The sequence below is a fragment of the Haliaeetus albicilla genome, chromosome 12 (genome assembly GCF_947461875.1).
Source record: "Haliaeetus albicilla chromosome 12, bHalAlb1.1, whole genome shotgun sequence".
Taxonomy (NCBI): Eukaryota; Metazoa; Chordata; class Aves; order Accipitriformes; family Accipitridae; genus Haliaeetus; species Haliaeetus albicilla.
In genome coordinates this window covers 27,367,727-27,381,198 of record NC_091494.1, presented here as the reverse complement: position 1 = coordinate 27,381,198, position 13,472 = coordinate 27,367,727, and the positions used below count along the sequence as shown (strand labels likewise).

General features: G+C 50.9%; 1 protein-coding gene across 4 annotated transcripts in view; it reads right to left on the bottom strand.

The window, feature by feature from the left end:
• The window catches only part of CORO2B (coronin 2B), a 45,566-nt gene that overhangs the window by 6,171 nt on the left and 25,923 nt on the right, over positions 1-13,472 (bottom strand). For all 4 annotated transcript variants that reach the window (XM_069798671.1, XM_069798673.1, XM_069798670.1 and 1 more), the window contains one exon: positions 3,508-3,624. In XM_069798671.1, coding sequence (XP_069654772.1) covers positions 3,508-3,624 — 117 coding nt within the window. The remainder of the gene's footprint in view (positions 1-3,507; positions 3,625-13,472) is intronic.

The following is a 13,472-nucleotide window of genomic DNA, read 5'->3' as shown; positions in this document are numbered from 1 at the left end:
TTTGGTGGTGCATACATGTCCCCACGTTCAGGTGAAGAGATGGAACGACTGAGCTTTGCACTCTCATCTCCTCCCCATGGCAGGCTGCCTTGGCCAGCACACTCATCCTTCTCAGAGCCTTCATCTCATCCCAGCTCTATCAGTTACAGACACACCACAACGCTTTAAGTAACACCCATTAAAAAAGCCAAACCATATCAAATGCAGCACACAGCCTGTGCAGGTTCCCTTTCGCCTCCTCCACCAGCATCTCAAAAGACAAGCTTGCCTTTGGGCAGATGCAGTGGCTGGGGCCATGCTGCCCCAACGAGCTTTGCTTTGGAAATAAAGCTTTTCCAAAACGTAGGGAATGTCTGGGAGGCTGCTACCCAGGGAGGACTGATCCTGCTGTCCCTTTGGTCGCTTCTCCCTCTCTTCTCCAGCACCCCCAAAGGTGACCCCATCCAGCCGGGGGCTGAGCTACAGCTGGGGCAAGGGGGGCAAAAGTTAATTTGCAATATCGCAGCGAAAAAACTGCATAAGGACGTACAGGTGGAGTGGTGAGTTTTCTGCCTGAACCTGCACATTTAGAGGTGGAAGACGCTGCTCTTCAGGTTGCGTGGCATGCAGAGGAAACGGCGTTATGACAGAGACATGGTTAAGAGGCTGGTTTGGCTCGGAGGGACAATTCTGAGAGCATCAGCGGTTTTCAAACAATGCACAACACGAGGAACAAGCAACACGACCCTGATTGCTGGGTGTCAAAGGAACCGGTTACGAAAGCGGCGGCTTACGAAACGGCTGTTACCAAACCTCCGGTTGCGCCTCGCTCCAGCGATCTGCATCCACAAGGGCTCTGAGCGAGCTCTGCATGCCGCAGAGGTGCCTGCTGCATGCTCGCTGCTTGGGGGATGCGGCATCAAACCCGGGGGGGTGGGACATGCAGCGTTAGGGTCCCTGCATCGTCAGGGTCTGCTCAAATAAGAGCTACTTCTTGCCTTTTGCTGTGCAGGTAGCCTAAAGGATGGTTATTAAATGTGTCCTGCATCTGCGCTCAGCTGGGAATCATCGCCAGGGTTTCGCAGCACAGCATCACCTCCTGCGGTCTGCTCCTAACAGAGTTGCATCATTCCTCGTGTCTTGCAAAAAAAGGGGGTGAGTGCCAGGGACAGGCTATTTTAGGCAGGTTTCCCCATTACCATGGTCACTATGACCTGAAAATAGACGTGTCAGAACTGGTTGCAGTACTAGTGCCATTCTGTTGCCAGTATAGGCATAGCTGGAGCTAACTCAAAAATCAAGCACTGCATTTCACAACCTTGTCCCATCCTGGGATGGAAATGATGCTTTTGGAAAATTCTCATTAAAAAAAAGACCCAGAGGAACAGCCCTAGAAGCACCTCCCTCCCCCTCCTCCCCTGACACCAGAGAGCACAGCTGGGGTGGGACGCAGCCTGTGAAACCAAAGACTTCCTCTCCCAACCCATCCTAAGAAACCTTCTTGATAAAATTTTACCTGAAACGTCCCTTTCCACAATGAGAGGTACCCTGCAAACAAGACACCGTGCTGCAAAATCCCCCCTCTAGCTCTGCACGCCACATCAGCTCACTGCGCCTGAGTGCACAGAGAGCTCCAGCACAAGGAAAATGTGGAGCCTGAAACACCTACAGAGATTGGGGAATTCCCCTTTTAGTCTTCCCACTTGGTTTGTCCTTTAAAAGCTCCTTCCCAAAAAGTCTTCACAGCATTTCAGCAGCTCGCAGCATCGCAGCAGGGACCAGGAACTTGAGAATCAGCCCTGTTGCTAATTGTCCCACAAAGACAAATAATGAATTATCAGTCCTGGTGCTCCAAGGGAGAGCATCAGGCAAGGACAGACACAGTTATCTGAGCAGCGACAGACGGGTATGGATGGATATGGGGTTGATAGCAAGGGAGAAATTACAGGAGGGATTTCAAGCAGAGCGACAACCGAGGTGGGCTGCAAGAGAGATCACTCTCCCACAAGGCAGCATCTAACCATGGCCATTAATATTGGGTGCTGCTGAGATGTGAAATCCTCATCACCGCCTTGGAGAGGATTAACCCATAGCGATGTCCCAGGGACAAGGCTGCACACGTCATCCTCCCTGCATAGGGCATGATGGAGAAAAGACACGAGTCTGGAGCAGGACCGGCTGGCTGCATCACCATGCTCCCCCCAGGCTAGCGGTGCACGTGGCAGGTCCTCCGTGTCTCCCGTGGCGGTGGTGTCCCCAGCCTGGGACCGGCAGTGCCTCCGGGTGACAAATAGCATGCAAATACTCTGTTTTCTGCAGCTCAGACTCCTCAAGCACCTGAGCATCCTCTCTCATTGATAAAGACTGTTGGCCTGAACCTTGTTAAACCTCCTGGGAGTGAGTGGAGAGCCCGAAGGTGCAGGACCTGCCCATAAGCAGCACCCTGGGCATGGGGTGGCACCAGGAGCCATGAGCCCACCCAGCTGCGGGGCTGATCCCCTCCAACTAATCTCCATCGGGACCCCCCCAACACCAGACAGCCTCAGGGGCAATTAATTTAATTTTCCAGGTTTAACAATGACTCATGAAGTCTTCCCAGTATCCTCCCTCCCTCCCAGTACCCCTGTTCCCCAGCGACTGTATATAAAATGTTATAATTTAAGGTGGGAGACAGCTCACCATGATTCATGGCCATGATCTGCATTTTTTTGCCTACTCGATATCTTCCTTGACAAGCTTTCAGCTAATAAAAAATGCCAATATACTGAACTGGAGAGGATGAGACATTAGGTGATAATACTGTGAAACACTAAGGATCAGGCAAGGCAGATTTGTAACTGGTTAAAAACTGGATCACCCCAAACCCCAGCTTCTGCCATGCAGAACGGGTGATGGTTTTTGATCCTCTCCCTTGTACAAAGGCTTTTTTTCCTTTGTGATACAGCCTTTAGGATGGACTTGTTTACATCCAGAAAATAAAAAGGAGGAGGATGCAAATAACAGCTACGTAAAGATGACCTGATTCATTATCCCCCAGCCTGCAAAGCTGCCTTTTGCTTGTATCACTTGATGGATCAGGCCACGAGAGCAGTTGCAGCCCCTGCGGTCCCCAAGAGCATGAAGGATTAATAATAGCATTGCTGTTGGGCTTGTTAAAAAAAAAAAAAAAAACCAAAACAAAAAAAACCACAAAAAAACTCATTGTGCACAGCTGTACAGCTTATCTGCAGCAGGGGATGCAGAAAGAGCAGTGCTGTGACGATAAGGGACACTGGGGACAGCAGAGGAGCTGGGCACCGGCCACAGCCCCTGCACCACTGACACAGGAGCCAGGGATTGGCACGGTTTGCCTATGGCTCTGCACCAATCTCTTACTCCCTCTCTGTTCCCAAGACGGCTGAGCCATCACCCACCCACAGTGCCTCCAGCAGCCCCTTCCCATGCCTCTGGGTGTATAAATTGAAGGCAGGAGGGTTCACAGAGCTGCATGACTCCAGGGAGGTGCCAGCCTGAAGCATTGCAGCTCACCGAGGTGTCTTCGGAGCATGATGCGATGATGTTCTCAATGAAGGGATTCCACTTGATGTCCAGCACGTTGCCCTGGTGACCACAGACTTTGGGGTAGTTTGGTTCGATCCGGCCTGTCTGTAATTTAAAATAAACCAAAAAAAGAGGGGAAAAAAAATTCAGGTATAAAATTGGTCTTTTTTAAGGCTGGAGCCTTGTTAGGGGAGAAAGCTCCGTAGCTCGCCCCAGGATGGGGTTTTTGGCTGGAGGAGACACCTGGTTGAATTGAGGATTGGTTTTACCTCATCAGTATTCCCAGGGCATCTGCAGCTGATCCACATATGAGAAGGGGTTTCTGCAAACACAACCCCATGGGGCTACTCTGTGTGAGCACCCGCCCAGCCCCAGCGCAGTAGGAAATCTCTGCATGACCATCTGAAACCAGGGGCAAAAGGGCTGGAAGGGACTTGAGGCAGATCAGCTGTTGGGTCACACATGAAACATTTGGTACTTTCCTCCCAAACTTCAGAAGGGATGTTGAGCGATGTCTGTGTACACCACAGAACAAATCCCCACTGGCTTCAGGATCACAAACACTCTTGCTTAACCAAGCTAATAACTTAACAGTTACACCAGTTGATGGGTTCCTTCCACACGGATGGAAATCCTTGCAAGACTTTTGGGGATGGTCTGGTCTTGCCGTCCCAGCAGAGCGAGGACCTGCAGAGCTCCGCAGCAGAGGACGGCGCACAGCACTCAGCACAGCCTCCCCTTAAGGTTCCCATCGCAGATGGGTTGCAGGAACCCCCTGCTCTTTGCAGGGACCTTGCAGGGTGTCTCCAGGGCTGGCAACCCCACCGTCCTTCCTTCCCCTCTGCTGGCTCCTTGCCGCAGCCCGGAGGTGGTGGCACACTCAGAGCGTGCAAGCTAACTAGGTCAGCACGACACAGCCACTAAATATTTCATAGCCCTTCCAGCCCTGACCTTTTAATGTATTAAGCTCCTGGCTCCATTTAACATGAACAAAGAAACACACCGAGGATAACACGCTGCATTTTTACCATCCGCAGCTAAGGGCAACAGCCAGGAGCGCTCTGGGCAGCCGGATCAGGCCCGGGGACTCACCCCTGCGACATCGCTGCTGGGAAGGTTTATTTGAATTAATTTGCTCCCAGGGAGACGGGGCTGCTAATTGCCAGGCAGCCACAGTGCCCGCTGCAGCACTGCACGGGCAGTCGCAGCTCCGGTGAACACCTGCCAGGACCAGCACGGGATGCACGGGCAGAGCAGCTCTGCCTGCCTGGATTTGGCCAGAGACAGAGATGCAGAAAACTGTCACTCGAGCCACTGAGAAACACAGGCAAACCCAACCCTCCCCAAGCCCACTTTATCAATTTTAAAATTTCATCAGCACTATTATTAGAGTGAAAAGCCAGTTCTTGCTCAAATTACTACAACAGCTCTAAGTCATCCCTTGGACACAGCCCATATAGAAGATGAGAACTAGGCTGGGCTTAAAACACCGGGGACTTAGTTATATGGGTCATTTCAGTTATTGAGGTAAAGTGAAAAAAATAGGTGCCTGCTCTCGCTGCCTTCAGTATGTGAACAAATGGACACCTTCAGCTCCATCGCTGGCTGGGTAACAGGGTCATCGGCAGTCGTTCCCCTCTGCCCTTCAGTACAGTCTCTTACAAACGCTCATTAATTCCCCGGCGTGTGACAGGCACAGGATCACATCCCCATTAGCCAGTCTGTGATGAGCACTTAACGCAAGACTGATTTCTAACTCATGAGCCTCTTTCTAATTAGGGCATGTTACGCAAATTCCCTACCCATATGGCACAGGGTTCATTTTCCCCTCGGTGATTGATACCTGCCGGTGTGATTTTAACCTCCATTAGGGCCAATTTCAGGGGTGTCAGGGCAGGGATGGATGGAAGAGCCGGGATGGGGCAGCTGCGCCTGTCTCCTCCTTCAGCTGCCGACAGCATCACTTCAGCTGGCTCAGAGAGCCTGAATTTTGATCCTTCTGCCCATCAGCAACAACCTGGCTCAGATCTGAGCTGCCACGTCAGCCCTGGACCCTTAACTGCATCCTGCCATCCACTAATGCATTTTCTTCCCTGCATGTACCTGGCAGCTTCGCCCCAGATAAGCAGCAGTGATTGATGTACACAACATTTCTGACATTATCAAATAGCTGAAAAGGCGTTTTCCTGGTTAATGCCCTAGACTTGGGTTTTATCAGCACTATTATAAATCAGTTCACATTTTTAGGAATAAAAACAAGCAAAGTGACTTTCTGACAGTTTTGCCAGGGTGACCCAAACCTCTGGCAGCCAGTGGCTCTGGTTGATGCCACAGCCGGAGGGATGGTCCCCTGAACCCCCCATCCTGGCCCCAAATCCCCCCAGACCTTCATCCCCCCAGGATACTCTTCTTTGCCTAGATTACATCAAGCACCATTGCAAACACCAGAGCATCCCACAGGAAGGGCAATACATTAAAGTACACACCACTTGTGGATTTTAAATTTTCCTTTTACGCAAAGACAGCCCCTTGGGAAGTCCCCATCATGCCAAACCTGCACAGCGGGGGCAATGGCCCCCAGTGACCCCCCCCAAAACACTAAGATCTCCGTGCTGGGAGCCAACAGTCCCAGGAAAAGCAAAGCCCAAGAAGGAGCATCGACTGACCAAGTGCCAAAAGTACTTGGGCCATAATACAAGGAAAATCATTAGAGAAGACAAGTCCTTCATTTAAATAAAAAATAAAGTATTTCTGATGCAGAGCCTAGAAAACAGCTTTGATCAAAAAGTTAGTTTTCCACCAAGTTGAATTTTCCAAAGGGGTGGAGGGGAAGATTTAGGAAAATGTTGCTTTTCACTAAAACCAGCTCAATACCTAAAACATTCAGCAGTTGTTTCCTCGGGGCCCTGGTACATCGGGTGCCCCTGCTGCGCTGGGCACCCAGGAGGAGCTCTTTGCCCTGATGGATGCTCGGGACATGGGGTGAGAGCTGCCCATTGCCTGGGGAGACCCGCAGAGCCCCTGGGTCAGCTATGGCCTTCACCCGAACTCCACTGCAAAAATCAACTCCACTGAAAAAATCATGCCAAGAAAAGTTACAAAGAAAAATCTGATTTTTCGTATTCTTTAAGTTTTCCCATGGAAAAAAATTAATTTTGCCCTCTTTTCACAGGTTGGGGAGGAGCTGGCATGTATGGGGAAAGCTCAGCGCTGGAGAGAGGACAGGGTGCTTTGGGTCTCATCCTGCACATGAGCATCATACAGAGCAATGCGTGAGCTGCAGGGATGCAGCCCCTAGGACAAGCAGACAAGATTTGGGAAGGAAAAACCCAAAAGCAAGACAAAGAAGGTGAAGGGAAACATAGCAACGTCAGTGCAACACGAAGCTCTGCCTCCCGGTACCACCCAGCAACCCTCCTATGAATTAACAGGATGCAAAGCACAGCTTTATCGCTTATTATATTAAGTACACTAGCAGACACCGCTTAACCTTATCTAGCTTTCCCCCTGTTTTCATATTTGCATTAGCATGACATTATTAACACACTGTCTAGAGTAGAAATTCATGCAGCAGCTGTTAAATTCCAGGCGGACAGACCTTTTAATGGCACAAGTTAATATGCAATCACTTTAATTTTGAGCAACCAGCTGAGTGATTTCCTTTGCAAAGCAGATTTGATGGGTTTTGTCAAAATTCATTAGGCTTTCAAGAGGACAAACCAGACTCTGGATACTAGGGATAGCTTCTGCCCAAGAAGTCAAGAGGTTTGATTAAAGTTAGTTGAATGCAGCCAGCACGCAGGAGCTGCCACGGTGCCTGCGGTAAGGGACAGCGCCTGTGCAAGAGCAGTGGTGAGATGTGCCCATACCCGGGGCACCTGAAAGAGGAGAAGGAGCCAAATAAAGGAAATAAAAAGAAAAAAAATAAATGAAATAGGGATTCATGCCATAGCTTCCCATTTAGTCATTCTTAGAGGGACCTTGCCAGCAGCCATGCATTAAGCCATGGTGAATCCTAATCGCTGGATCCCTGACCCCTGGCTAGGGCAAGCTCGGTGACCCAGATACCATCTCTTTAGCAAGAGCATGCCATGCTGTGGGGTGGCTCTCCGGGCTCCAGCAGCTCTGACATTTTCCATGGCATGCACTGGAAGGAGCAAACCTTCCAGCAACTTCAGCCCCTCAAAGCCCTCCTTTTGCTGGAGCAATTAGGAGCACTTGAAAAGGAGAAAGTTGTTTGTATTATGGCTGGGGGACAAAGGGGAGAAAGGACCATGAATTTTTTTAAGCTTCTTGAATTCAGTTATTTTGCTGCTTGGTGACTGAGAAGAAAGCCTTCCCCTGGGAACGGCTGGAACAGCAGCGAGGGCAGAGCCCAGGAGGGGTGGATGCATCGCCCCAGGAAGGGGAACACCATCATCAGGAGGAGCTAAGCCTCTTTATTCTTAGAAGCATCCCTCTTAAGCACTCTACATCATCAAAGCGTTGCTGTGAGCAGCGTGAGCTCATGAGTAATTTTGATATCAGAGTTCACCTCAGTGAACCTCCTGGCCATCACCAGACCTGAGCAATGGGAAGCTTTATCGCTTCAGACCCTCCAAGCAGCACAAGCTTCAGTCTCATGATGGCAGGACTCCACACTTGCTTTGCAACCAATCAGCAGGAAGCTCAGATAAATCATTTTAATATATGTATTCCATAAAACCTGCTTTTCACCAGGTTCCCTGGAAATACAAACCCAGAACGTTTCCAAATCCTCGTGTTTCCTATGAAGCTCTACAAGTGTAGCACAAACCTTTATTCAAACTACCCTCAAACCAAGGGAAACTTTACAGAAACAATAGCAGCATCCATCTGGCATCAATGCCAGCACCTTCAGCACGTGTCCCTGGGTGAGAAACCTCCCCGAGGAAGGAGCACCCATCACCAGCCCTGGGGACTGGCCAGGCCACCCTTCCCCACCCAGCAGCTTCCCCCAGACGCTCCCTAATCCCTTATTAGCTTTTAGAGGAGGATCAGGGAAGCGCTGCCTGAGCCATAGGGGATTTACAGGGTTTCCCAGGAAATCCTTGAGTACACACAAGTCTCCAGTGGTTGAGATTAAGAGTAAATACATTTACTGCTGTCTTTTTAAAGAAGGTCTCTCCTATTTGAGAGCCAAAAAGGAGGAAATTACACAGATTTCCCTGACCTGGGGCAGATCCCTGGCTGATTTCAGTACAAGGGAAGGTCACTGCAGGTTAACTGATCTTCATTAGGAACCAAGTCAAACAGAACCCGCACAAGCGAGAGAGAAATTGGGCAAACCCTTGGCAGGGACCCAGAAAACCCATTGCCACAATGCACTGCTGGCTGCACATCTCTCTGTAGCAGGGACGAGCCCTGGCTGAGAGCCCACGGGAAGGGGGAGGCAAGAGGAGGGCTCCAGGCAGAGCTGGACATCACATCTGCAACACGAGTTACTTAAGCAAAGAGCAGTGAGACCTTGAACACAAGGGGATGGGTTCCTGGGCAGTGGAGGTGTTGCACCAAGAGTCAGCACTTGCTGCCCCAGTCACCTGTGCAGTTGCACAAATAATTCTCCAAGGAAATTCCCATGTGCAGGTGGAAGGATGCTGCTGTTGGAGATGTTTCTCTTCAACAACTGAATAAGGACAGATGCCTCAAGCCTTTCCTCCACTCTTTCTGCTCTCCCCTAGCAGCCTCCCTTCTGCCAGGATGCTCATCCAGCCTCCAGCAGCTGCAAACCACCAGATGGGAGCAATTGCATGGCCCCAGTTCGGCCAGAGCCGGCCAAGGCCGAGGAGACTGGGCAACCACATGTGTGTCCCCAAGCAGGATCATCCCCCGGGAGGGATGGGGCACACAGCTGACCTGGCTGGAAGCTGGTCCAAGGATTCTCAGTAGTATAAATCCATTAAAAAACCCAAGCCCAAATAAATCCATGCAAACATCAATTCCAGGTGCTGGAAATGTCTGAACCTGCTTCTGGGTCCTGCAGAGAGTAACCCGGTTGTCATGAACACACTGCCAAACCTCCTGACTGCTCTTGTGAATGAGAGCAATAAGGAAAACACTAAGCCAAGAGCCAGCTTTCTAGTAAACAAATTCTAGAAGCTCAGCTCACATTCTGGCACCTTTGAGTGAAGAAGCTATTTAGCCAGATGTGCACCTCCAGGAAAATAATGCCACAAGCGAGAACTGCTACCCCTATTCCCAGCCTGTAACACCTGGGAAATTCAAACAGGGAGAGGAAGGAGATGGAGATGTGCTCCGTGCATCCTCCAGCACCTGCTAAAACAGCATTTGTATTCTTTAAACAAGCAGTGGGAATACACAGGGGGGTGCAGAGCCGGACAAGATTTCTGCTTAGTCCTATGGATTTTATTGCCTGTGTATCTCCTATGCCCTTGGGTCCACAGGCACGTGCCCCAGCCAGCCTCACCATGGCGAGGGGGGAGAAGCGGAAAGCAGGAAAGGCTGCAACCCAAGCAGGTTTTAGCCGCCATCCTCCATACAGCAAGCACCCTTAGCCATCCTCTCCCCCAGCAGAAGCTACCCCCTCCCACCCTCCGCCGCAGCCCCACCAGCAGTGCAGCTGGACGGCATCTCAGCCTCCACACCATGCTCCTTGAGCAAACTTCGTAACTCTCCTCTCCGTGCCTCAGTTTCCCCAGGAGTGATGATGCTATCGCTGTCTCTGGCAAACTCCATGCTTGGGGTGCTTTGGGATAAACACACAGTCCCAGATTTACCAGGTTACTCGCCATAAAAAATTACATCCATTAATAGATGACTTAGTTACTCTTTTTGTTATACAACTAAACCACACAAGTCATAAAGCAAGAAGAGAAATCAGCATTGCTTAATGCCATTTTTGCCAGTATGAAGGTTTAAATATCCTCTTGTGTGGATAGAAATACTGTTAAATTAAATATGAATACTGTTGTGAGCTGTAAGCATCCCATCTTCTGCTCAGGCAGGCTGCAGCCCCACCGCTGCCTGCGCTTGGGGTAACCATCAGATGAGCTTCTCCAGCCGTGCTGGACCCACAGAGCCCTATAGCCCTAAAACCCGCAAAGCAATGCACACAGCAGCTTTTGACAAACAATTTGCACAGATTAAAACCCCAAAGCCTTGCTGCAGAAGTATTTATCTGCACCATAAAAGCAGTAGCCAGGCTCAAGCTTGTTAATTAAAAAGACAAAAGCCCGTATAATGTCCCTGTTAAATTGGATTATGGACACTAAAAATAAATCCATGTTTATTGGTAACAAAAAGCCACTTTTCCCCAGCGAGGACAGGGTTTCTCTCCATTTTAACCGGCAGAGGGGGCAGGCAATTGCAGGGAGGGCTGTGCTGCAATGGCCCAGGCAAAGCCGAGCTCTCGCTTCCCCAGGCTCGACCCCAGGCTTTGCTGCAAATGCAGCAGCATTAACGGGGGCAAAAATCCGTATTTCCTCTCCCAAGCTCCTGTTGGCCCAAGGACTCAGGTTTTCAAACCTTGTTTCCTCCTGTGGTCCACCACCAGCTCTCAGGGCAGCATTAAAATTTTATGCTGACACTTTTTGACTGATCCAGGTGCTTAAAACCAGCCAGATCCCAGGTCTGGGCTTCCCACAGCTGCTCTCCTGTTACCTCCTTGATAAACGCAGGGACATCAGATTGTGCTCCAATGTGGAACAGTAATGCTGAAGTGTCAGCTTTTTTGTAAGCCTCGGGTCTTTTTTTTTTTCTGGCCAACTCTAGGTTAAAGGAAATGTCTCCTGCAGACTAAAATCAGAGAGAGAAAAATTCACAGAAAACAAAAAAGTAGCACAGACCAAGAGAGTCTCCTGGGTCCTGAGTCTAAAGGCAGAAAAGCCTCAAGGACATAGTACAGAGAAACAAAGAAAATTCTGTATTTTTTCCTGCAGAAACCCTCCCGGTACTTTGAAGTGCAGCAGTTCTGAGAAGCAAGAAAAAGAGCCGTGTGATGAGCTTGCCCGTTCTCTGCCCAACCTTGGCAAGTCAATGTCCCCGCAGAGTAGGGCATGCACGGGGGGGTCCCTTGGGCAACGCCACAGGCAGAACAGATGCCACCAGCACCTTGAGCCAAGACAAGTCATCCCAGAGCCAGGGCAGGCTGCCTGGGGCACGCAGCCCACTCCTCCCGCTTGCCAGCTGCCACCCAGCTGACGGGGGGGGGGCACCCACTAATCCGACAGACAAGGGACAGTGGCCCTGCCCTGCTCCTTGTGACATGGGGGCTGCTCCTCTGTTGCATCCCCCTGTGCTGGGTAAAGAAGGGACAGGCAATATAGGCAAGTGGTTCCCTGCAGCACTACTCGGGCTTTGCCCTACCGCTGTCCCTGTCCTCCCCAGGGCTGCCATGGAGGTTTGGGATCTCCGTGGGGATTAGCAATGGGTCTGCCACCTCCACGGGCTGCCCCAGCTCTGGGCAGGGTTATACAGGCCCCCACAGCAGCAGTGATGGGCATCAATGTCCCACTCGGACCCCTGCCAGCCCCCCCACAACCCCCACGTTCACACTTCTGCCACTCTGCACAGCCCCCCATCGCCGGCAGCGAGGCAGCCCTGCCCGCAGCAGGGTGAGGGACCTGCCCCACGCTCAGCCCCACGCCACGGGCACTGAAGGTCAAGCAGCTCGCACACAACGACCACGGCTACAAGAGGCAGCGCTGGCGCGAGCAACAGCTTCAGCTTCCTACGTGTAAACAGAGACTCCACCTTCCTGCTCACTGCTTCCTTCAGGCGTGCAGGCAGATAACATTGTCTGGCTGCGGAAAACAAGCTATCTTCTTCCCACATAAAAACAAAAATCCTCCCGATGCAGCACAAGTGATGACAGCCACCCTTCCTCTGCAAGGGCTGCCCTAAGGGACCCTTGCAGCATCCCCTTACCACCCCAGCAAGCCGCATTATAACCCCCCTTCCCCCCAGCCCAGTTTATATGAAGCTAATTGAATCAGGCACAGCTGAAATAAATCCTCATACCACTGGAGTTTGTTCTTCCCTAGCTGTTTTGGCCAGCTCAGGGCCAGCAAAACCCTGGTGCTGCCTGAAACAGGTAGGCTTTCTGAGCTTCCTTGGTGCTGGTTGTTGCAGGTGAGCTGCAGTGCAAACACATCAGTTTATTTTTTGATTTAATAACTGCTGCCAAAAGCTCTCCCGGCTCTGGGACTGGGAGGAGAGCAGCTCTCGGGCTTCAGGGCTGCAAGTGCAGCATCCTCAAAAAGTGCCACGTATTTTGTCCCTTCCCTGGCCAGTGCGCTCTGGGGCTCCCCACGCGTTTGGATAAGGCTAAAGCATTTTGAAAACTAAACAGACCAAAGCTGAACACAACAGTTTAGGGCTAGAAACTCCCCAGGGAGGGGGAGAGTGGGTGCTCCTGGGGCTGCTCGGTCCCATCCCGGCTCTGGGGTCACGCATGGATGTGAAAGTCATTGCTTTCATTTCAGAGGAACACAAAAGCCCCATTGCTACCGATAAAAGCCTGGAAATGCCACGGAAAGCACCTTAGAGCGTCTGAAAGCCCAGAAGAGGCAAAGGCTCCTCCATGGGTGACTCTGCTGTTGATGGCGATGCTGGATTTCAGCATTAATGTTAAGGGATGTGCAGCACTGGGAACACACTGCTGTTTGGGCTGTAAAGGGTCTGATCTCAGATTCTCCCAATTAAGCACATTCTCTGCTAAAAAATTGTAGCCACATGATTCCTGATGTTTCTGGAATTTTTGCAGAGATTTTTTCAAAATAGAGCCCAAATCCTGGCTTTCCTATAATTTCACAGGTCCGGTTCGCCCAGCCCCTCTCTGTCTACATGTCCCTTCACAAGGCAGAGAGTACAGGGGACGGCTCGCAGGGAGGATGGGGTCTTTCCAACCTACGCAGCCTTGCACAAGTGGTTACGCATCCCCGTGATTGCTACGTAAATACATGAGGAACCAGCAT